This window comes from Natrix helvetica (assembly GCF_964273705.1).
Source record: "Natrix helvetica genome assembly, chromosome: Z".
Classification (NCBI taxonomy): domain Eukaryota; kingdom Metazoa; phylum Chordata; class Lepidosauria; order Squamata; family Natricidae; genus Natrix; species Natrix helvetica.
Genome location: NC_138554.1, coordinates 122,285,260 through 122,309,470, shown reverse-complemented (window position 1 = coordinate 122,309,470; position 24,211 = coordinate 122,285,260). Strand labels below are relative to the sequence as shown.

Genomic DNA, 24,211 nt, shown 5'->3' with positions numbered 1-24,211 from the left:
GAGTTGGGGTAACTGGGTGGCGCTGGGTGTTTGCTGGCTGGATACTCTTCCTGTGGCCTGGAGTTCACAGCATATTTTTTTCTTTGCACACTGAGAGAGAAACATCTACCACTACTTAGGATTGACCTATCAACCTTCCAAGAGGATGAGAATGTCTTTACTACTTGGTCACCACACCACTCCAAAACAAGGAAAAAATAATTATCAAAAATATTTGCTGGGTTTGTGGAAAGATACAGTGGCTAACATGCATTTCATTTTTCTCAGTGGGTCCATATACCTCCCTATGTTATGTTAGACTAGTCATGTGCTTTAGAAGTAAATTATCTCTTACTGTGTGTGATTAGAATAATGTGATGACAAGCAATAGCATCTAAATTTAAAATCACTCAATCTCTTAATAGCAAGATGGAATGAATAGCAATTAATAAAGCTGTTGTATATCTCATAAAAATAATGAGATAAAATTAGAGCGTACAAAAATCCCGTTTCAAAGGTCAAAATGGGACACATTCATAAACCTATCAGGAGCTCTTTAAAGCAGTTGTATCTTTTCTTGGGTAAATGAATAATGCTGGAAAAGGAGATACTGGTTTAAGGTATTCCCAACAGGTGCTACATGAATTCCATCTGTGTACTGAATCACATTTTATCCTTCAAATTTGGATCTCTCACAACCATGGGGGGAAGAAAGAATAGATTAAATTAATTCGAATTCATTATATCAGTTTCAACCATGGTTCTTAATGATCGTTCACATAGAAGAAGCAGGATGTTCTTGCATCAGGCCCAACTCTTACTGCTGAGTATCTGGTAGACCTATCCTTTATCCTATTTTTAAGTTCCTATTAGCACTCCTAAGAAAAAATGTGCTCACTCCTTTGATCTTACTACCTAAAATCAATTGTTCTTTTTTGAAAGGACAATTGGCAGCTTCCCTGTTTCTACTGAACAGAATATTACTTCCTGTTGGTTTAGAACTGCCCATTTTTTCTGATCTCCCCTGTGTTAATTTAATATTCTTATTCTGAGGAATTGGCATCTTTGTATTTGGTTAGTGTACCTTGCCAGGTTGAAGAATGGTTTAAATTGCCATTAAATTTCAACTGGCTATGATCACGCCCTGTATTAGTACTTCTGTCAGAAAAAATGTTAATCAGTTATTTGACACACACAATCTGCCACACCTTAAAGTATGGGTGTCAAACTCGATTTCATTGAGGGCCACATCAGGGTTGTGTTTGACCTCAGGAGGGCTGGGGGAGGGCATGGCTGGGGTATGTGTGGCCAGGGGCAGCTATGATAGGCGGGGCTGGGGGGATTCATTGTTACCATCGAAAAAAGGCTAGACCAGGGAGAGCACCAAACCCTTATCCTCCAGAGGAGCCTTGCTGTCTTCCCGTAGCCAAGTGCAAAGGCAGGAGTTTCCTTCCTTCCTTTCTTCCCTCCTTCCCTCCTTCCTTCTTTCCTCCCTCCCTCCCTCCTCCCCTTCCTACCTCTTCCCTTCATTTACTTCTTTTTTCTTCCCTCTTCATTCTCCTTTCTTCCTTTCCTTCTTCATTCTCTTTTCTTCCTTTCCCTCTTTACTTTTTCCTTCCTTGCCCTCTTCCCATCTTTTTCTTTCCCTTTCTCCTTTCCTGTCCCTTCTTGGATGCTCAAATGCAAAAGGGGAAACATTTCTTCTTTTGTTTTGTTTTGCTTTTAGTTTGTTTTGCTAGCCCTCTGCCAATGAAAACGGAGGCCGGGGCCTCCTCCCAAGCTCCATTTTCGCTGGCAGAGGCACCAATTTTAAGCACTCTGTGGGTCGAATTCAGCCCGTGGCCCATGAGTTTGACGCCCCTGCCTTAGATCTTTATTAAAATGAAATGGAATGCTTGAAGAAGGGTTTGATATTGTAGTTGTATCTATTCTGGGACATTTGATGATCCAACAGTTTAGTTACTGTGCCTTTTGTCTTAACTACAGCTGATTCTCCTGTTATTGACAGCACTGATGTGTTTCTCCTCTTTGCTATTCCTATTATCAGGAATTGTGTGCCTTATGTACTCTTAACTGGGCCCATGTAAAAATGCCCCCATCAGAGAATGCTTATTATTAAGCAGGGCTAATCTTGTTTACAAATAGAGCCTTGAGGATTGGCTGTGTTTTAGTGATAACTGTTTTTCAAATAATGTTATTAGACACTTCCAATTTTATTTTTCTACGCATTCTTTCCCCATTATTGCAGGCTGTGAGAATTATAGCCCAATCCACCTCATTGCTATCTATTCCATTAACACCTAGATGATCTTATAGAACATAACATTCAATATACTGTGTATATTATGCTCTTTTTATTACATTTATTTATTTTTATTTATATTCTGCCTTTATTATTTTTATAAACAAGTGTTAAACATAACTAATACTCCTTCTTCCTCCTATTTTACCAGGTCATCATCAATTACTTTATGGGACAAACTTGTTCTTATTTTGGATCATTTGCTGTTGTTGCTAAGAGGAAAATGGCAAATGTTTTGCAAACTTCACACTTATTGGCAAATCAACAAATCATTATTATTAAACATCACATAACCTGTTCTTCCAGTCTGATGGCAGACTTAGTGGCATTACAGTGAGATGTTTGACTCTGGTCTCACTAAGAAGGCATCATAAGATTAATCTTACTTTCCTCGTTATGGATTTTCATTTCATATCAAGGCCAGTAATAAACTGAATTCTATCCAAAAATTGAACTAAAAAATTAACTTAGGAAAGGTTAGAAATTCTTATGAAACACTTTCTTTACTAAATGTGTTCGGGGAAAAGCTGCACAGTGATCTTTCAGTTGTGCTTTTGCTTAGATTAATTTAGATTTCTGCAGGAGAGTTGAGTTGGTCTTTTGTGGTTTTGTGACCAGCTGTTAGGAAAAGCCTGTAATAAACTAAAAAGTGAATCAGGGCAGAGAACACCAACAGAATGCTTGGCTTTGCCAAGTAATGGGATCTTTTTGGCGTTTTAGACAAAGAGATGTACAATGAGATTTGAGTTCATCTGCTATGATTGTCTTGTCTGCTTTCTGTTACGTTATCGTTCTGTCCTTAATATTGCCTTCTTGTTGAACACAAGAGCAAAATTCAGGATTGCTTAAAAGTAATGGCATCTAATGTTGGGGAAGAAGGATGACTTCTTCCCCAACATTAGATGGATAAACAGCCCTAACTTTCCAGAATACTTAACGGGAAGGGAGAGGGGGAAAATTTAGCTTTCACAATGTCAGGGAGCATAAAAATCATAGTGCTAGTTAAGAGCTGTGGTGGCTCAATGGTTAGAGTGAAGTATTGCAGGCTAATTCTGCTAACTGCCAGCAGTTCGATCATGACCGACTCAAGGTTGACTCAGCCTTCCATTCTTCCAAGGTGGGTAAAATGAGGACTCAGATTGTTGGGGGCAATATGCTGACTCTATAAACCGCTTAGAGATGGCTGTAAAACACTAAAGCGTAATATGTCTGAGTGTTATTGCTAGCGCTAGCTTCTATGATCTAGCCTTAAAGGAAGAAAAATCACATTCAGCACATGAAAAGAGAAAGGATTTTCTCCTTCCTTTCATTCATCCCCTTTAGGTCTAGGAATTTGTAGATAGATATGTCTATTCCCTCTTCTTGTTCTGACAAGAATCAACAGGGCCCCTGTCTGTTTGAAGGCTGAGGAGTTCCTTGGTTTATATGCTTTGAGCATTCAGGTGGCAGGGAAGTGATTCTGCTTGGGTTTGTGTGTGTGAGAGAGAGAGTGAGGCCCTCAGAGAGTAAAGCTATTTAGCTTGCAAAAATGGTCCATCTAGTATCTGTTAAGAGTGATACAGTTTGGATCAGTTTGATCAAAGATCATTTTGGAGCTACTCTGTTTTCTTGGATTTATGCAAAGTAGCAGAGACCTTTTCAAAGGCAAAAATGGTCCTAACTTTTTTTAAAAATTAGGGCACAGTCTAAATTTAAGAGTTGTGTTGATAGGGGGAAGAATATATTGTTTAAACTTTCTCCTTTAGCTTTATCCTTTCATTTGGCAACCGTATAGGCTTTCTCTGTCTCCCCTACATTACAGTGCTGCCTCATAATTATTTAAAAACCATGTTTCTCTGGAGTCACCCTGTCTGAATTTAATTATAGTCTCCTTGTCACATTAGAAGGGCAACGACTTTAAATGCAGATAATGCAGTTGGACAAAGATAGCCACAGCTTATGCACTCATTTGAAATATAATTTGAATTTTGAAATTTCCTAAATTTCGATTTCTCACTTGTAGGCTTAATTTCCCATATGGGGAAAAGTTTTATCTATTGTATATCTTAGACTTCATCTCAAGTTGGTACTTTTTGGTGGCTTTTAATGCAGGAACTAGTTAGATGCTATGATTGGGAGATATTTGTTTTATTCATTTGTAGTGTCTGACAAGAGACCTACAGTTATTAACTTTGACTAGGCCTTATATTGGAAGCTTCAAGGGTTTCCAGATTTGTATTAAAGTGGTTATTTATTTACATCATGCTCTACTAGGAAGTAATAGTCTACTTCTATGGATAAAGTATGTCCAAAAGATGTTTTAGAAGTAATGATAGATGTGAAAGAGTACCTTCAAAAATCTACCGGATAAAGAGCTGAAACAAATGTCACATCATGCAGGATATAATATATAATATATAATATAATTATAAATAATAATATAATATAAAGAAATTGTTGAAATACTGGAATTTTTTTTAAAAATGCGAATTATAAAGCAGAAGTGCCAGATAAAGTAGAAACATAATTGACAAGCCAAGGCAAAGGACAAAGGAAAGACGTGGAGAATGGATTTGCAGGAGGTTTGGAGAAGCCTTTGAGATGGGGAGAAAAACCAAAGAAAGATCAAATCTTACAACATGTTCTGAATGAAGTTCAAAATTATTAGAAGGAAAAGGAAGAAATGCAAAATTGATTAACCTCAACCAAGACTTATTTCTATGAAATTCTGGGAAGAATTGCGGACTTTTGCTGGTGCCAGGGCTGAAATATTAGTGATTTAGGGATTTGTGTATAAATAAGGGATGGGTTATGAGAAGAAGTAACATAGTATTTCAGGCAATGAGGAATTACTAAATTTGTATTTTTTGTGATTAAAGTCAGAAGTCACTCCTTTAAATATTTTCTTCCTTTTCCCCTTTCTCCGTTTTTTCTTGCATTTTCTATTGTCACCTTTATTTTTATTTTTGAGTTCAGTTCATATTTTTTATTATTGATTTTAAACCAATAAAAGTTTATATAGAGAGGGAATGAATGAAACTGATTGTATACCGCCTCTCGGGGCTCCATAGTGAATATAACCAGAAATAAATGACTGACTTTTGAGCTTAATTCTCTGAAATCAAATATCATGATAGGCTGTTCTGCTTTTTGAAAATTACGTTATGATAGTTGCCCGTGGGAGTTTTTTTCTGCTAGTTTGTTTGCTGGGAACAGGAAAGGAGAGTAAGATCTGAAATGATAGTAAGGGAGTGTTCCTCATTGAAGAAGTCATACTTTGTATGTAGAAGTTCTTAAATTCAGTCTCTTTATCACCTGAAGTTGAAAAGGATCAGAAGCAGGTAACGAGAAGCATCCTTATGCTTGGGACTCCCGAAACATGCCATCTAGCCAGAATTGAGAGCAACTGAATTAGAATTTTTATTCTTAGTGAAATTGAATTTAACAATCTGACTTGATTTTAGAGTTGTGAATTTCATTTTATTTGTTTTGTAGGGAAAAGCAACACATTTTAATCTTTGTAGAGACAGGGTACTACATTTGTTCTTTCCCATTTTCTTTAGAAGAAATTATAGCTCCACATGGTGGAATGCTGGGCAAAACAACATTTCTATTGTTTACGGTTGCATACATTTACTCCTTTATGATTCAGAGTCATGGCCAACATCTTGGATATGTGGGCCAAAAAATTGCCCACGAGCCATCAACATCTGATCACTATTAAATGTGGGTTCTGATTGTGTGTTCTGTGTGGTCTAGTACTTACCACTTTCTTTTAGTCCTGGAGGGAAGCATATTCGTGGCACAGGTCCAGCTGGCTTATGTTTTAGTGTTTCTCCTCCATCTGCCCTTCCTTTAGGAACATGAAATCATTCTTTGGGCTCCACTTGTCATAGCTTCAAAGCCCATGCCTTTTATAGTGTAGCTTCTTGGCCTAAAGCCGCAACTGTATAGTCATCATTAATTTATTGTGTCTTTTTTTCAATTACATACTGCAGTTTTGTTACTTCATTACATACTATTTTTCAAGCAACTGACTTCAAAAATACCTAAGAATATTAAACAGAAAATGTATGATGTAGTGCAATGCAGCTGAGCCAGATCTAATTAAATTAGCATTGACTGTATCAAAGTAACCAATACTTTTAATAGTGAAGGATGTATGTTGGGTTCTTGAAAACAAATGCACCATGTATAATTTGTATTAATCTTGTTTATAATTCTTAGACTTTTTTGCAAGAAGGAGAATCTACAGCAGCACGATGTGATGACTTGGATGCTTTAAAAAATAAAGGCTGCCCTCCAGAAGAAATTGAAAACCCCAGAGGCACACATATATTGCTAAAAAACAAAGAAGTCACAAATCGCATCAAAGGCACAGCTGAAAGTCTTAGACCGGAAGATATTACCCAGATTCAACCACAGCAAGTGCTGTTAAAGCTGCGGAAAGGTAAAAATATTTGTAAAAATTGTTTTTAAAGGCGGGGGATCTGGACAGATCAATGATATATACAGTGAACCTGGTCTTAGGCCCAGTATTCTTCAATATCTTCATAAATGACTTAGATGACGGATTAGAAAGGGAACTTACAAATTTGCAGATGATACTAAGCTGGCAGGAATAGACAACACCGTAGATCGGGGTGTCAAACTTGATTTCATTGAGGGCTGCATCAGGATTCTGTTTGATCTTGGAGGGGCAGAGGTGTGGTGTGGCCAGCTTGACATCACTCGGGTCGGAGGTATCTGTGGTGGCCCGAGCACTCTGCCAGAGAAAATGGACACCCAAGCTCTGTTTTTGCTGCAACGGCCTCTTGCAACCCTCTGCTGACGAAAACTGAGCTTGGGATGGCTGCACGCAGCCCTCCTGAGCTCCATTTTCACTGGCCAAAGCACCACAGGCCAGTCCTTTGCTGTTTCAAGGGCAGCCCCGCAGGCCGGATCCAGCCCCTGGGTCTTGAGGGACACCCTTGCCCTCAAAATCCAGATGTATCTTGACAGACCTGAACCCTGGGCCCTATCTAACAAAATGAAATTCAGTGTAGAGAAAAGTAAAGTCTTACACTTAGGCAAGAAAAAACAAAACTACACATATAGACTGAGTGAAATCGGGCTTAATAGCAGTAACTATGAGAGGGATCTTGGCGTCTTAGTGGACAACCAATTAAATATGAGCTGACAGTGTTCGGGGGCAGCCAAAAAAGCCAATGCAATCCTAAACTGCATTAACAGGAATACAATCAAGATCAAGTGTGGTACTTATGCCATTCTATAAAGCCTTAGTAAGACCACACCTAAAGTACTGCATCCAGTTTTGGTCCACACACTATAAAAAAAGATGTTAAGACTCTAGAAAAGAGCAACCAAGATGATTAGGGGATTGGATGCTAAAACATAATTAATAAATGCAGTAACTGGGCATGGTTAGTCTAGTGAAGAGAAGGACCAGGACAGACATGATAGCAGTCTTCCAATGTTTGAGGGGCTGCACAGAGAGGAGGGGGTCAAGCTATTTTCCAAAGCATATGAAGGCCAGGCAAGAAATAATGGATGGAAACTGAATAAGGAGGGATTCAACCTGGAAATCAGAAATTTTCTGACAGTGAGATCAATCAACCAATGGAACAGCTTGCCTTCAGAAGTTGTGGGATCTTCATCATTGGAAGCTTTCAAGAAGAGACTGGACTTCCATCTGTCAGAAATGGTTTAGGTTCTCCTGATTGGGCAGGGTATTAGAGTAGATGCCCTACAAGGAACCTTCCAACTCTGTTGATCTGTAAAGCATAGTTGTTCTAGACTACTCTGCTTCTCCATCATGGTTCATTCAAAATTTATAATTCAATAAGAATTCTTTATATCATTTCCATAAACTTATCATAGCCATATAAACAGCCTTCCCACAAGTGGATTTTTATTTTATTTACAGTATAAATGTATGTTTTGTGAAAATCTCTCTCTTTTTTTTAACCCAAATCATAGAATGATCTCCTTTGAAATTGTATTTGACCTTCCCACTTCATTAGGTTGATTTAGTTTTTTTAAAAAAATAAACTGATTTTAAAAACATTTTAATGATTTTAATGATTGATATATTTTATTCATGTTAACTGAACTTCACCCTGTGTTCTAATGTTTTATTTATTTATTTTTATCACTGCCTTTAATAACCTTTTGAGGGTAGACAAGCAAGAGAAAAAGGCAAAAATGTTTTTTAAAAGCAAACATTTTAGAGTTCTCTGGATAGGAAGTCCTTGACTTTCAACCACATTGGGGACCAGAGCCTCCTTCACTAAATAATGTGGTCATTAAGTAAGTCACACCCAATTTTACAACCTTTTTTGCCGTAGTTGAGAAACAAATTAGACAGTCATTAAGTGAATCTGACTTCCCCTATTGATTTTGTTGGAAGCCCCCTGGGAAAGTTGCAAATATCAATCATGTGACAGTATGATGAAACCATCATTGGAAGTACGCTGGTTACCAAGTACGACATTTTGATCATAGGACTGCAGAAATTCTGCAATGGTTGTAAGTGCAAGGATTGATTATAAGTCACTTTGAAGGGTTGTAAACGAATGGTCAGAAATGAAGGACTATCTGTAGAATTTTTGCAATAATGCTAATCCTAACGAAGAAATGGATCAATAGATATTACTTGTCTATACTAAATCAGATGTGCCTTGTGATGTGTATATATGTTACACAATACTTACTGAATGTTGGTATCATTTACGTTGATACCTAACTTAATGTTGCTTTTTATTTTTTGCAAAAGTATTCTAAGTGATGTGTTGCATGCCTAAGTTACCCTTAGATACTTGCAATTTCTAATATGAGGTAATCCAAATTATGATCTCCGGTTTCATAATAAGTAGTTTTTATTTATGACTTCATGTCTGAATGACTTTCTGAAATAAACAGCATTCAAATTGACTCAAGAGTGCAATACTTTTGCAGAAACTAAAAACTAGATATTTTTTTCCTTCATGCTTTTTTGTTAGATATTTTTCATGATAAAGATACTTGTATTTTTGTTCTCTGCCATTTGGAAGAGCTTAGCTTAACTTTGCTTTCTTGTGATTAGGGGAACCACAGACATTTTCATTAAAATTCAAGAGAGCTGAAGATTATCCAATTGACCTTTATTACCTCATGGATCTGTCCTACTCTATGAAAGATGACTTGGAAAATGTCAAAAGTCTTGGAACTTCTCTGATGAGTAAAATGAAAAATATAACTTCAGATTTTCGAATTGGTATGGAATCTGTTTAGGCATAAATTATGCTTTTTTCAATCTTGATATAAAATATAAGTTTGCAAATATAAAAGTGATTTAGGAAGCTCTTATAGAGAACTATGATATTCCGCATCAGGAAAAAATTGCATACAACTTATGACATAAAGATTCCTTGAATGTCAAGCTAGCAATAAATTTTGGCATTAGAAAGGTGACAGTCTGGAGATTGTTTTCATAGCTGAACCCCTAAATTGCAGAAAAATAGATGCCAATTACAACAGTCTTTTCCAGTGTTTCTATTCTAATTACTTAGAATTCCCTATAAATAAATGGCTTTGACCATTGAACTAATCTCTGAAAAATTCCTACAAAGGAAAGCAGAGCCTGTCTTTTAATAAAGAATTAAAGTTATTTTTGTGTAGTAATGCTGATTTCCTTAACCATAGATTTTATTCATTTCTAATATGATAAAAGTATGCTATTCTTTACAGCTAATTATTTCTACTTTTCAAGATAAATCACCTAAACCAGAAACTTGCCCAATACTAATTCTTGTGGTCTTTTGAAGAGCAGTGACTAGAAGATGATTCTGCTAGGATTGCCAGCAACGAAAGCTTTGCAAGTCATGAGCTGTCTATTTGCCTACTTTTACGTAGAACTTTTTTGATTGAATTAGAACCTTAGCTGTTTCTTCTTTCTTATAGGCTTTGGTTCTTTTGTTGAAAAAACGGTAATGCCTTATATCAGTACCACACCTGCCAAAATCAGGAATCCCTGCACAGGTGACCTTAACTGTACAAGTCCCTTTAGCTACAGGAATGTACTCAACTTTACCAGCAATGGGAGCTCGTTCAATACACTTGTAGGGGAACAGCAAATCTCAGGAAATTTGGATTCTCCGGAAGGAGGATTTGATGCAATAATGCAGGTTGCTGTTTGTGGTGTAAGTAGTGTTGACTTTCCCTCTCATGTTTTTATTATTATTTTGTTATGTGGTAATTGATTTGTGTAAAAATGGTTGTCAATTGGGTTAAATGAATCAGCATGTAAAGGTGACTTCTTGGATATTATTGTTGGGGGGAGAGGGATGGAATTCTATGCTATGTTTATCCATAGCCCATGATACGATTTATGTTCTTGATTTGCAACTTATGGATGTGGTATAATATATGATTTAAAAGAACAGAAAAATGACGAGAATTATTTATTTATTTATTTATTAAATTATATGCCTCCTATCTCACCATTAAATGATTTTGGACAGGGGTGGTATTTACTTACTTTCCCTACCAGTTTGCAAATGTGAGCACGCGTGCGTACACTCAGCCTTCCACGCATGCACTTGTGGTGGAAAAGGGCCTAAATGGGATGCCATAGAGCCCGGGTGGACGTGGAGACTCACAATTTCCACTACCAGTTCAGACAGACCGGCCCGAACCAGTAGAATACCACCTCTGATTTTGGATTGCATACAACACAATATAAACAAATATATATAAAGATTAAAGGTAAAGATTTCCCCTACTTGGTCGTGTCCCACTTTAGGGGAGTAGTCCTCATCTCCATTTCCTAGCCAAGGGAGCCAGGGTTGTCCAAAGACATTTCCGTGGTCATAGGACCAGCATGACTATATGCCAAGGCACACAGAACATTGTTATCTCCCTACCAAAGTGGTACCTATTTATCTAGTGGCATTTGCATGCTTTCAAACTATTAGGTGGATAGGAGTCTGGGGCAAGTAATGGGAGCTCACCCCTTTATACAGCGCTTAGGTCTTGAACCCAGGTTATCAGATTTCAGCTGACAAGCTCTGGGTTTTTAACCACTGAGCTTTTCCACCCCCCACACACATAAAGATTAAAATATGAAATCCATGGTGGCGCAATAGCAGGCTACTTTTGCTGATTGCCAGCAGTTCAGCAGTTTGAGTCTCACCGGCTCAAGGTTGACTCAACTTTCCATCCTTCCAAGCTCAGTAAAATCGGGACCCAGATTGTTGGGGGAAATATGCTGACTCTGAAAACCTTAGAGAGGGCTGCAAACCCCCATAAAGTGGTATATAAGTCTAAGTGCTGTTGCTATTAAAAACATACAAACATAATCAACAGGAAATAATATAAAAGAGTAGAAAAATATGTTAAAACCAATTAACCTATTCATGGTTTTATGGGCTTGTTGCAACCCTGGGATCAGGAATATATATAACAATACAATAATACAATACAATAGCAGAATTGGAAGGGATCTTAGAGGTCTTCTAGTCCAACCCCCTGCCTAGGCAGGAAACCGTACACTGTTTCAGAAAAATGGCTATCCAACATCTTAAAGACTTCGAGTGTTGAAATATATAAATGCAAATATTATGTAAAGGTAGTACAGATAACAATACAAAGAGGAAGAAAACTTTTGCATGCAAATAGGAAGCTGCTTATATGCATAATATGAAGCATATAAGTAGATAGCATATCTTTCAGGTAATAGACCCCTTGTCTGGACACAGCCCTACACCTCTCTGCACATTTAACCCAGTGACCATAAGCTCTCACTGTTTTCTTGAGAATGGCTATAACTTTTTTAACACCTATCACTAATTCCCACATCATTAGCCTCGGTTTGCATGAGTTATTTATATAAACTAATAAATCACCTTCCTGCTGTTTAAGGCTGCTTAGTTAAGTTGGTTCAAATTAATCAAACTAATAATCCAAATAATAAATAATCTATGTGTAATAAACACATAGAGAGTAATGTGCTCTTTTTCTATCCAGTGTAAATAAAAATGAACACAGATTATTTATTTTCATTTATTTAGATATGTATTCTTGGTAAGTTTTTAAAAAGAAATAAAAAACTAGTGGTCAGGTTGTGACTTTTGCTGCAGGATCCAATCTGGGCCAGTCACCGGGACCAGAGGTCTTCCGAGCTTTCGGATTCCTTCCATTAGAGAGAAGTCCAAAAACTCAGAGGACCAAACCTCTGGTCCCAGTGACCGACCCAGATTGGATCTAGCAATATTATAGTTGGACAAGTATATTTGCTTTCATTCGTGAGGCTTTTGCATTTTGTGCAGCTCTTATCTCCATAAAGATAAGGCAAATGATTTTTCAAGTTCAAAGCCTATTTTATGATATTTGCAGCATTTTACAAAACTAAAGATTGAGTGTAATTTTGAATGACATGTAGCATAAGAACCAATGCTAGGATAACCATTTTATTTGGTTTGGTTCATTTATGTGAAATGTGCAATATACAAGTTGTATTTTTGCTCAAGACGTCAAATTTTAATATTCATTTCTCTTATCTCTTTTTGCCTGCTATTGGCCATAGCTGCCTTAGAGAGCATTAAATAACAAAATTCCGAATGCATGCGCAGTTGTTTGTTCTTGAAATAAGTTGCTGCATTATCTACTGAATGGATCAGTAACTTTCCTTTTGTTCTGCAATACATGAATATATGGATCATTTATTTTCTCTATTTTATTGGCTGCTGAATTTTTAATTTTATATGTTCTATCAAATTCCCTTTTTTTTTCCAGTCAAGAATTGGATGGAGAAGAAATGTCACTCGACTATTGGTTTTTTCCACGGATGCTGGGTTCCATTTTGCTGGAGACGGGAAGCTTGGCGGAATTGTTTTACCAAATGATGGACGATGTCATTTAGAAAATAATATGTACACAATGAGTCATTATTATGTAAGTATGTTTGGTAGAATATTTTAGGTATATTTACTGTGTGTAATGAAATAAATATGAAATGTATAATAAAAATTCAATTCCTTTATTTTAAAATATAATTTTTAACTAACAATTTGACAGGAAAAAACACAATTTTTAAAAATAATATTACAGGATCTTCAAGGATTATAAAAAGAATATTTGTTAGCATGCCTGGAATCAACTGTTAATAAATGTTTTTAATAACCCATAGAAATTTAGTTAACACTAAACATCTCAGAAACAACCAATAGACTATGGCAAATATACAACATTATTATAGTACACAAACGAACTAAAGCCCTCCAAAACATCTTAAATAAATCAAAAGATCAATTGCTCAAAAAGGAAAATAAGAGTCATCTGCAACATACATTGTAGCAGCCAAAATGTAGGACTAATAGAGGACTAGCAGAACATATCTGTGAATGCCAACTAGAAGTCAGTCACAATGCATGGACCAACTCAATCAAGAGTCAACCACAATGCTAGGAAAGATGGAATAATAATTATAATTCTTATTTAAAAACTTTTTGTCCACCTGTTTTTATATAATGTTGTATACAGAATCCATTATATAGGTTGTGCTCAAATATATATTCAATATATTGTCTTTTAAATCTAAACTTCATTCTTCAGGATTATCCCTCTATTGCCCATCTTGTTCAGAAGCTAAGTGACAATAATATCCAGATAATATTTGCTGTTACAGAGGAATTTCAGCCAGTATACAAGGTAATGATCAAACAACATACCTTTCTGTAGCAAACAAAAAACCCTCCTATATCCCTGTTTAAATGCCTAGTAAAAAGCTTTGGCTAATATAAAGAGCTAGGCAGGGAGATGAAGGAGTTGGGGAAAGTAGGAATTAGAAGTAGTGTTTCTATCAGTCTTTCCTAAAATAGGCTCTGTTGGATGGTTCTCAGGGTGTGATAAAAATCTTTCCAATTCTTCCCAGAGTTTCTATGGGTACTTTAATGCCAAGCATGTGTCATTTTTTCTTTCTGATGACAGTACTTCTTATGAGAAACAAGACTTTACTCTATTTCTACGTGGAGATACAAACAGCTAGCAGGAAGACATGGCTGAATGCAAGCTGTTGCACTCCATGTTGACGAAAGGAAAATAAGGAGATGGAATATCTTGAAACTGATTAAGACGATCGTGTCAAGAAAGATTTGGATTCCTAGACAATGGTTTATAGTGCTTGTTTATAGCACTTGAGGGACTTTTAGGCAAGGATGAACTGCACTTCTTAGGGAAGGGAAAATGTCTTTGTGAAAAGTCACATGATGCTTGATAATTTACTTGATACCTAAGTTTAGTAAGACCTTAAACTGGAAATGGAAGGGAGATTAAGACACAGACTTAAGTAGAGTAATGCTGGTTGTTACCATTGTTGAGTGCACATGATAATGGAGGACACAGAAGATAGGAAAGAGGATTTGGAAAACTTCATCACATTGTAGGGAGACCAGTAAATAATGACATTCCTAGCATCAGTTAGGTGTGAAGGTTTAAAATGATAATGCCTGGGGATTAAAATGTTTTCATTCCTTGTATGTGAAGGAGTTGAAGAATTTGATTCCTAAATCTGCAGTGGGAATGCTGTCTTCAAACTCAAGTAATGTGATTCAGCTGATCATTGATGCTTACAATGTAAGTCCCTCCAAATGAATAATTCTTGCTATAACCTCATTGGGTTTTTAAAACATTGTATGGCTGTATTAGTTAAAAGATTATGAAGGCCAAGATTTGTAGGTAATAGTTCTTTTCAAATTTGGTGTTGTGGTTAAAGCGCATTAAAATCTGGGAGACCATAGTTTGAATTCCATTTTAGGCATAGAGCCAGTTGGCTGAAGCAACCAATCATTCTCTCAACCCAAGGAGAAATGAAGGCAAGAGAAAGCCATTTCTGAAAACATTGCCAAGAAAAGGCAGTTGGCAGAAGTCAATATTGATTTGAAGGTGTGCGTGTGTGTGTGTGTGTGTGTCCTTGAAAGGACTTTGTTAAAATGTCTTTTGCAGGTGTTGCACATTCTTTTAGATTCTATATATCTAAATGTTCAAATTTTATTTTAGTCATTGTCTTCAGAAGTTATTTTGGAAAACAATAAACTACCTAAGGAGATAGGAATAGAATATAAATCTTTCTGTAAGAACGGAGTGAATGGAACAGGAGATGAAGGAAGAAAGTGCTCTAACATTTCAATTGGAGATGAGGTAAGCTTTGGTGTGCAGGAGTCATGTAGACTTCTTATGTGCCCCTTGTGACATTGTAGCATTATCCTGTATAATGTTATATGTTTCTTTTAATCAGTTTGAATAAATTGCCTGTTTATTGTTTACATTGACAGGTTAGGTTTGAGATTACAATAACAGCTAACCAATGTCCAGAAAAAGGACAAAATGAAACAATTAAAATCAAACCTCTTGGTTTCACTGAAGAAGTAGAGATTAATCTGGAGTTCATTTGTGAATGTGATTGCCATAATGAAGGGATTGAGGACAGCCCTAAGTGCCATTTTGGAAATGGAACATTTGAGTGCGGTGCTTGCAGGTATATAAATGCTACTTTATTGTGTTTTCATGAAAAAAAATCTAACTTTAGTTTCTTATATAGGAGAAATTCAGAAAAGGTTAGCTGAGATTTTTAGGAAGCTAGAATAATTCCTTATGAGTTAAAGGAATACCTCAAAGGGCCTTAAAGCCTGTAATGATGGAGAGGAATGAAGCCATGATATGTACATATACGTAGGAAGGAAGGAAGGAAGGAAGGAAGGAAGGAAGGAAGGAAGGAAGGAAGGAAGGAAGGAAGGAAGGAAGGAAGGAAGGAAGGAAGGAAAAAAGGCAGGCAGGTAGGTAGATAGGTAGGTAGATAGGTAGGCAGGCAGGCAGAAATTTTCTCATTTTATCTCACATTGAGGTCACTTTGGGAAAGTGAATGTAAGAAATTAATTAAAAATGAACATTTTTAGATGTATGATTTTAATCTAGGAAATCTGGTATATATTTATGATTGCCAGTAATTTGTAAACACTGATCTTGATGGCAGCATGATGCCTCTTTAATTTTAGGCAGCTGCTGGAGAACTACATTTAAAGATGAGATTCTCCTTTTTCTCTCTTATAAGATTCCCAGTGCCATTTGTTGGTCACCACGAGACACATAACGCTGAGCTAAATTTGGTCCATTTTGCTTTTTAGGTGCAAACCTGGGCGTATTGGAAAGCACTGTGAATGCAGCATGGAAGAAGTAAATAGTGAAGACATGTCAGGCACCTGTAGGCAGGCTAACAGTTCTGAAATATGTAGCAACAATGGCGAATGTATTTGTGGACAGTGTGTGTGCAAAAAGCGAGAAAATCCAAATGAAATCTATTCTGGCCCATATTGCCAGTGTGATAACTTCAGCTGTGATCGATCTGATGGTTTAATTTGTGGAGGTAATGAGTTCCTTTTCTGACAAAGGAGCTTTAAAGCATAATCTTGAAACTAGTATGATAAAGTAGAATTTAAGTGAACAAGAGAAACAAAGATCAGATTAGGAATAACTTATCTGATGTAGTTTCTTTGATTGATTGAAAATGTTCAGGCAACTGAATTGACAACTAAAATAAAGGTCTTATATTTAAGTATGGTACATAAAAAGCAATTTAATAATGTTATTCTTTATAATAAGCCCAGTAATAAAAGTGTATCTAAAAGAAGAAAATCTTTGCATGCTGTCATATATACATACATATACACATACACATACACATATACATATATACTGATAAGGAGGCGAGCCTGTGGCTTAGTGGCTAAGACTCCTGCCTAAGATATAATACAGCCCAGGTTCAAATCCCAGTGAGGGTATGGCTAGCTGATGAGAGCTAATTAGCTCGAAATAGTTCTATACTAGTCTCCCTTTATTTATCAGTACAAATACAACACACATGCATACATACACACACACACACACACACACACACACACACACACACACACACACACACACACACACACATATATATATATATATATATATATATATATATATATATATATATATATATATATATATAATGTCTTGTTGATGATAATTTCCTATGCAGTACAATATGCACCTATATTATGTTGTGTTGTATGGTACAATATAGGGTGAGAAAATTTGGCAGAAAAACTTGAGCAACATTAACATACAAATTTTAAATAATATCAAACTAGCCAGATGTAGCATGCTTTTCTTGTTTTGGAATTTATTGAATTAGTAAAGAAGAAAATGTCTTCCCTAAAAATAATCAGGCTTCCTACATATTTTCATAAGACGTCAGAACTGGATTTTAGTTCTGTGCAACTGCAGTGAACATTTTATGCATGAGAGACTCTTCTTAATTCACCCTCACGTAACACTACTACATGAAGTCTCTATGCAGTAGCCTTAAGCCCACCTGAAGACTTAAGATACTTTGCAATTTGCAATCATAACCTGGATAATTTCAGGAGTGCATCAAAACAGTCACATGAAACTTTTGCACCTTCAAGAAGCAGGTCCTAAGGATCTTGTCAAATCCATCCCATAGGCAGAAATTGGGGAATAAATATGTGCATGTTTATATTGAAATTTTACTAATATTTTTTTTCCTGATTTTGAATGTAGGACACGGTGAATGTAAATGTCAGGAATGTGAATGCTGGGCAAATTTCACTGGCTCTGCTTGTGAGTGTCCCCTAGATACCACTCCTTGTGAAGCTGCAAATGGGCAAATCTGCAATGGTAGAGGAATATGTGAATGTGGAGAATGCAACTGTACTGATTCCAAATTTCAGGGACCAACCTGTGAGCTATGTCAGACTTGTCTTGGCGTCTGCGCAGAACACAAGTAAGGTTTTTGATTTTGTAATTAAAAATAATTGGTTCTTGTGAGATTGCAAACTTCTGCAGTGGGTCTTTTTTCAGCACCATTGTAGAATTCGGTTAGCCAGAAACTAAATCTGTAACAGAAAAAAAATGCTCTTACGTAGCCATGCAGAAGCTAACTATTGAAGCAGGTGGGATAAAGGAGAAGAGCCTTTTTTGCTGTGGCCTCATCTCTTCTTCCACCAGAGGTGATAATTGCTCCTCCCTTTTGACCTTCTGGAAGGATATGCCTTGCACTTTGAGGTAGTACTTGCCACTGGAGATGGCTGACAGGGTAAGAAGATCTCATCCCCTGCCTCATCCGTCTCTTGGCTCTCTTATATATGGTTTTAGTGCAGTTTTTAATACTACTTTAATGTTGGTTTAATATTTTAACTATTTGTCATTTGTTTCTATAATGTGTAAGCTGTCATATTGTAGAGAAGATGAGCAGCATGGAAATTTAATAAGTTAATTAATTAAACTGTCATCCTGGTTATAGACAGGATAGGATAGGGCTTAACATTTTGGCATCAAAAAGCATTAGATAGCCATCTCAGTGGAAAAAAATATTTGCTGGAGTAATTATATCACAAAGTATAAATGTACTAAGAGGCACTATATGAATATCTTAAATCCAAAGCCCAAAGGGAAAATTCAAAAATATTATACTCAAGGAAAATGGTGTCTCCTTCCTCCCCCCCCCCCCATCCCCGGATTATGTACTGCATAAAGTGGTGTATTTGGGGAAGACATTCCCCATACATTTCTTTCCTTCACTCTTCCTCTTTCAAATGTTGCTTTAGTGAATGGCTTTAATGCAGGCTAAACATCTACTTTGGTAATGAGCTACTGAATGTAGGATTTTTATGGGAAGAGTGACACCATTCAGAATCTTCTTTTAAGAGATAATGCAGTCAAGGCCAGAAGGAAAGATGCATTATGTTTAAATCATCTGAGATTTGAGCTTTCATTTAAATTTATCAGTCTTTTTCTCAAGCCTTCCTAATAAAATGGGTGGTATTCCAGTATGATACTAATTTGTGCTTCATTTTCTCTGCAAATAGAGATTGCGTCCAGTGCAAAGCCTTTAACAAAGGAGAAAAGAAAGAGCGGTGTGAAAAAGAATGTTCACACTTCAGTTTGGAGTTGGTCGATCGCAGAGAGAAATTGCCACAGCCTGGACAGTACGATGCATTGAGTCACTGCAAGGAGAAGGATATTGATGACTGTTGGTTTTATTTCACATATTCTGTTGATTCAAATAACAAGGCCATTGTCCATGTGGTGAAGACGCCAGGTATGTTTTTTGGTCTTCATAGAGACAGTTTTGACTTTAGGGATTGCTTAAACATAATTCCATTTTCCCACCCCCATTCTTAATTTAAATTTTTTGTACTTCATAATATCCAGAATTTTTCGTATATGTGTTGTTGTCATCATCCTCCCTAAAGATAGCATATTTAAAATACAAATCTTAGTCATCAATATTTATTTTTTTAAAAAAAACGTTTTTTAATACCCACAGAATCCACAACATTTGTCTTCATCCAAAGGATTGTTGGAATTATCAGTGACAGTTTGTGGCTATTTCTTCATTGGTTTCTTCACCCAACCTCCATTGATTATACTAAAGAAATATTTTGTGCCTTTTCTAGTTCTCACTCATTAGTAAAGGCATGTAGGTGCCTTTAAATTGGAAACAACCCAGAGGATTGGCGAATCTGATCAATGGTCAAAATCCAACCTTGTTTTTTGCACATTCCTCAGCATATCAGTGAACTCGGCCACCTGTGCCCTGGTCATTTCAGCTTAATTACTGCAACATGTTGTACACAGGGCTGCTCTTGGGGAACCAGTTGGAAGCTTCAGCAGGTCCAGAATGCTTCAGTATGCCTATAGAATACCACTACTCCACAAACTGCAGTTTTCTTCAGGTTTTGATTCAAAGGGCTCCCCATTACCTATAAAGTCTACATGGCATAGACTCTGGATTCTTGAGGGACCACCTAACTCCCATTGTATCTGCCTGACTAGTTAAACTTTGCCAGGGTTTCTGCACTTTGGGATCCATTCATTGAACAATGTCATCAAAGGGGCCTTGGAAGCACCCTTGTTCTTTAGCGGTGCATGCCCTCTAGAACAGACTTACCCAACTTTTTCGGATTGGTGGCTGGGAGCAGGGATGGTTTTCTGGGAGGGGCAGGTGCAGGGACACACACGAGCATCCATTGCTCGAGCAAGTGGGCCCTGAGCACCTGTGACTTGCGCAAGTGAGGCTGTGACCCACCACAATGTTGTAAGCCATTCCAATATGCTAGGATTTGGGTGGCATATACATTTAATTAATAGTATCTATTCCAGGTCCTTGAGAAGAACAGATGGATAAAAATGCTAAATCCACTATAAATATCTGGCTGATTGTGCAACCATCATATCTTATAACAACTTTAATTATTCATAATTTGGATGGCTGTTTCATAATTCCAACTGTATTAATATTATGCTTCATTTATTCATTTTGTTTGCTAGAATGCCCAACTGGTCCTGACATCATTCCTATAGTTGCTGGTGTGGTCGCTGGAATTGTTCTTATTGGTCTAGCTTTATTGCTGATTTGGAAGTTACTTATGATCATTCATGACAGAAGAGAATTTGCAAAATTTGAGAAAGAAAAGATGAATGCAAAATGGGATACGGTGAGTCATATTAATAACCTTAGGCAGGCATACATATCTGATGATAGTTTGTATACTTCAGAAATTTCAGACATCAATTTATAAAAATATGTATGTTAGCTTTCTGTATATCTCCAGATCATTCCAAGATGAAAACATTATCTCCTGGATAATTCTTTAATTCTCTTAAAAGTGTTCAGTCTTTTAAATATTAACACCAAATTTTTCCAGTTGTAGACCTCAGTATTTTGTTCTCTTTGAGGATATTAGTAGGATTCTATCCTTTTGAATATCATTGAATACAACTCTGAATCTTAAAGGAACTAACAATTTTGTGTTAGTAGAACACAACCTTTTTTCTTTAGAATGTTGTGTCTCTTGTATTCCACATTGATGATTTTTCTACCTTCAGCAAGAAAATCCAATATACAAGAGTCCTATTAATAATTTCAAGAATCCAAACTATGGACGTAAAGCTGGTCTCTAGGTTTCCGTTCGTATTTTCTTTTCTATTTCTTTCTCTTTGCATGTGCTTTTCTTCAGAGTTGCTGAATGCAGCTTTAACTAATTATTGCTTGATTCCTAACCTTTTTTTAACTGCTGCATCATACTTTGAATTGTAACAGAATTTAGAGAAACAGTTTAGTGTAATAATTAAAGGCACTAGGTTGAAACCTGAGAAACCAAATTCTAGGCTTAGGCGTGTTCACACTAGGCACAATTATTAGGCAAGTTGTCTTTTGGAGGATTAATTTCATTATTGAGCAACTACAGTGCGCTCGGTCAATCCAAAATGTTAATAAACCGCAAACCTGAGCATTTAAGAAAGTAAAAGTAAGGTTTTGGCAACAACTCAAAATTTACAAATAAACATTTATGACATTTCTCTCACACACACAAAAATCAGGGATCAATATAGCCATCCTTTTCAGTAACAATCACAAGCCTTCCATTCATAGACTCTGTCAGTTTCTTCTGTGATGATCAACTTGTTTTTTGAAAAAAAAAATTTATTGTTTTAATTAACAATTAAACAAAAACACAAAAAAGAATCATTCTTCATTACATCTTGTAGAAAGCATGTCGATTGGTTACAAATAGATTTTGTGCGTTACTACCACAATCACTATTTATATTTCTTCATATTGAATTGTACATTTTAGATCAAAAATCCTTATGTATTTTACTATCAAAGTACCATCATTCTCATTTGACTAGAATTATTTAAATGTCTTTTTATCTAGAATCATTTGTATTTAAAGACACAACCACCTACTGGCATTCGTTAGCTATTTCAATAAACCTCCAATAATTACCCTTTAATAACATATTCCTTTTTTCCCCAACTCACTGTTCAAGGCTTATATATAATTACTTTTACAATGCCAACACATGTAGAAAACATTAAACATTATCCATTACCATTTCCTTGTTGTTATTATAGTTATCTAAAAATTTTTTACTATTCATATCACATCTCTTCTCATCCGACCCAAGAAAGAATACATCTTAATAATAAAATCTAAACAAAAATTTGTTAGTTGAGTTTATAAGTACCCGAGAAAGATTACATCTTTATAACAAAATCTAAACAAAAATTTATTAGTAAAATGGATAAATCTTTTTCCCAGGTCCCGATTTGTAGTTTATATCCAAATTGCTTTTACTAGTTGAAGTTATTATTTTGTTATTATTATCATAATGAATTATTTGTTAACGAATAAACATTTGAAGAAACATTCTAAAAAGATCTAGAAAATCCTACTTGTTAGTCACCAAAAATTAACTGTTTTTAATTATCAACATTCATTATCAACCTGTATCTTTCCAGTAAGAAAACAATCTTATCTCTTTAGCCAGTTGTTGCGTCAATTCTCTTGTTAACTTCTTTATAAGGTTTTTAAAGACTTCTCTCCGCACTTTTTTGCTTAAAAGATCTCTCATATAGTCTCGTTGCCCTTGAATTGGTGTGGAGTTGTAACATATCTTTGATTATCAGACGTATTTCTGAAGCTGTTTTTCTTCTTAATTCCATCATCAAATCCATATCTTGCCAAGAGGGATAGAGCTTCAGATTATCAAGTTCACTTTTCCATATTCCCTTCTTTCCACTTTCACTCATGAATGCTCCATTAGTAAGATCATCCGTTATCTTTATCTTCTATATCTTCATTCTCTTCTTTAATTTTTGGGCTCCAACCCCTTCATCTTTTGCTGTGCAAAACAATAGTCTATCCAACTTCTTATCAAATCTCTCAAATCCTTCCAATATATTTTGAATTCCAGCCAAAAAGTCCTGAAAACTTAGGGTTTCCTCATGTGTATATTGATACATATTCCCAAGAAGAGAAGAGTCTAGAATCCACTGCCACTCTCGCCTTCAATATCTTAGATGTATAAAAGTACTTTTATTTTGAATTTACTTAAGAACAAGATTCTTTTAATTTTTTCAAAAAGGAAGGGTTCTATCTTTTCTTTTCCTTCCCTTGCCCAAAATATTTTACAAAGACACCTGCGAAAGAACAGTCCATGTCCTTGAGTCCTTATCAGTCTCCACAAGTAAGCTGCAAACCCTCAAATTACAATGGCAATAGAATCAAAGGAGATAGAATAAAGGATACATTGTTTCAAAAAAAGAGGAAAAAAAACAAGTTCTGGCTTCCGAATGGTAAATTCAACTTTGTCTTATTCGTTTCAAGCTTAAAGAAAACAGAAGTCTCCAAGTGTCTTTAATAAAATTTAGTAAGCAGTAGAAGGGAGGATTATTAAAATAAAAAAAGGTTTTGGTTCAGCCCAAAAATAAGGTAGCAAAGAATAGAAGAAAAAAAATCAATTCATTCACTTAAGAGGAGAAATGGAAAGTGTTACAATCACTTCAATCTACAAAATATTGTTGCAAAGAAAAAGGGAAAAAAACTTTCTAAGGTAGTCCAATAGAGATAAATTTCGCCGCTTTATTCTTTTGTTTAAAGGACTAATTTATCTTAAAAAAAGGATTTTCTTTGGGAAATCATTCTCAAAGAAAAAAATCTCACCAGGACTCACTTTCATTGCCTTCTTTCCAGGGCCGTCTCCGACTTTGTCAGCCTGGGGGCTGCCGGCTTGGAGAGCTTCCTTTGGGTCAATCAGGGACTTTGCGATGTCCCTGAGACCAGCAAGGATTTGTCTCCCTGTTCACCGTCTCTATGGGACGGTTTAGGTCCATATGGACCGTGCAGCGGTAAAAGTATCAACGGCGGTCTTGGTCAATTGAGACCGCACGATGTCTCGTTGCGACATTGGCTTCTCCTTTTCCTGATGATCAACTTTTTGTGCAGCAGCAACAATAGTCTCTTGTTCAGAGAGGTGTATTGTTTTCTGTCACTGTAAATCTCCCATTTAAGAAAGGCCCACAAGTTCTCAATAGTGTTTATGTCAGGTGAGGAAGGGGGGCATT

At 36.2% G+C, this 24,211-nt stretch overlaps 1 protein-coding gene across 1 annotated transcript in view; it reads left to right on the top strand.

Annotated features, from left to right (window-relative positions):
* ITGB1 (integrin subunit beta 1) overlaps nucleotides 1–24,211 on the top strand; it is a 48,854-nt gene that overhangs the window by 20,636 nt on the left and 4,007 nt on the right. The window contains exons 4-15 of the mRNA XM_081933768.1: nucleotides 6,488–6,710; nucleotides 9,345–9,515; nucleotides 10,202–10,440; nucleotides 13,034–13,192; nucleotides 13,853–13,948; nucleotides 14,783–14,872; nucleotides 15,296–15,436; nucleotides 15,571–15,773; nucleotides 16,420–16,658; nucleotides 17,858–18,080; nucleotides 19,165–19,397; nucleotides 20,630–20,796. Coding sequence (XP_081789894.1) covers nucleotides 6,488–6,710; nucleotides 9,345–9,515; nucleotides 10,202–10,440; nucleotides 13,034–13,192; nucleotides 13,853–13,948; nucleotides 14,783–14,872; nucleotides 15,296–15,436; nucleotides 15,571–15,773; nucleotides 16,420–16,658; nucleotides 17,858–18,080; nucleotides 19,165–19,397; nucleotides 20,630–20,796 — 2,184 coding nt within the window. The remainder of the gene's footprint in view (nucleotides 1–6,487; nucleotides 6,711–9,344; nucleotides 9,516–10,201; nucleotides 10,441–13,033; nucleotides 13,193–13,852; nucleotides 13,949–14,782; nucleotides 14,873–15,295; nucleotides 15,437–15,570; nucleotides 15,774–16,419; nucleotides 16,659–17,857; nucleotides 18,081–19,164; nucleotides 19,398–20,629; nucleotides 20,797–24,211) is intronic.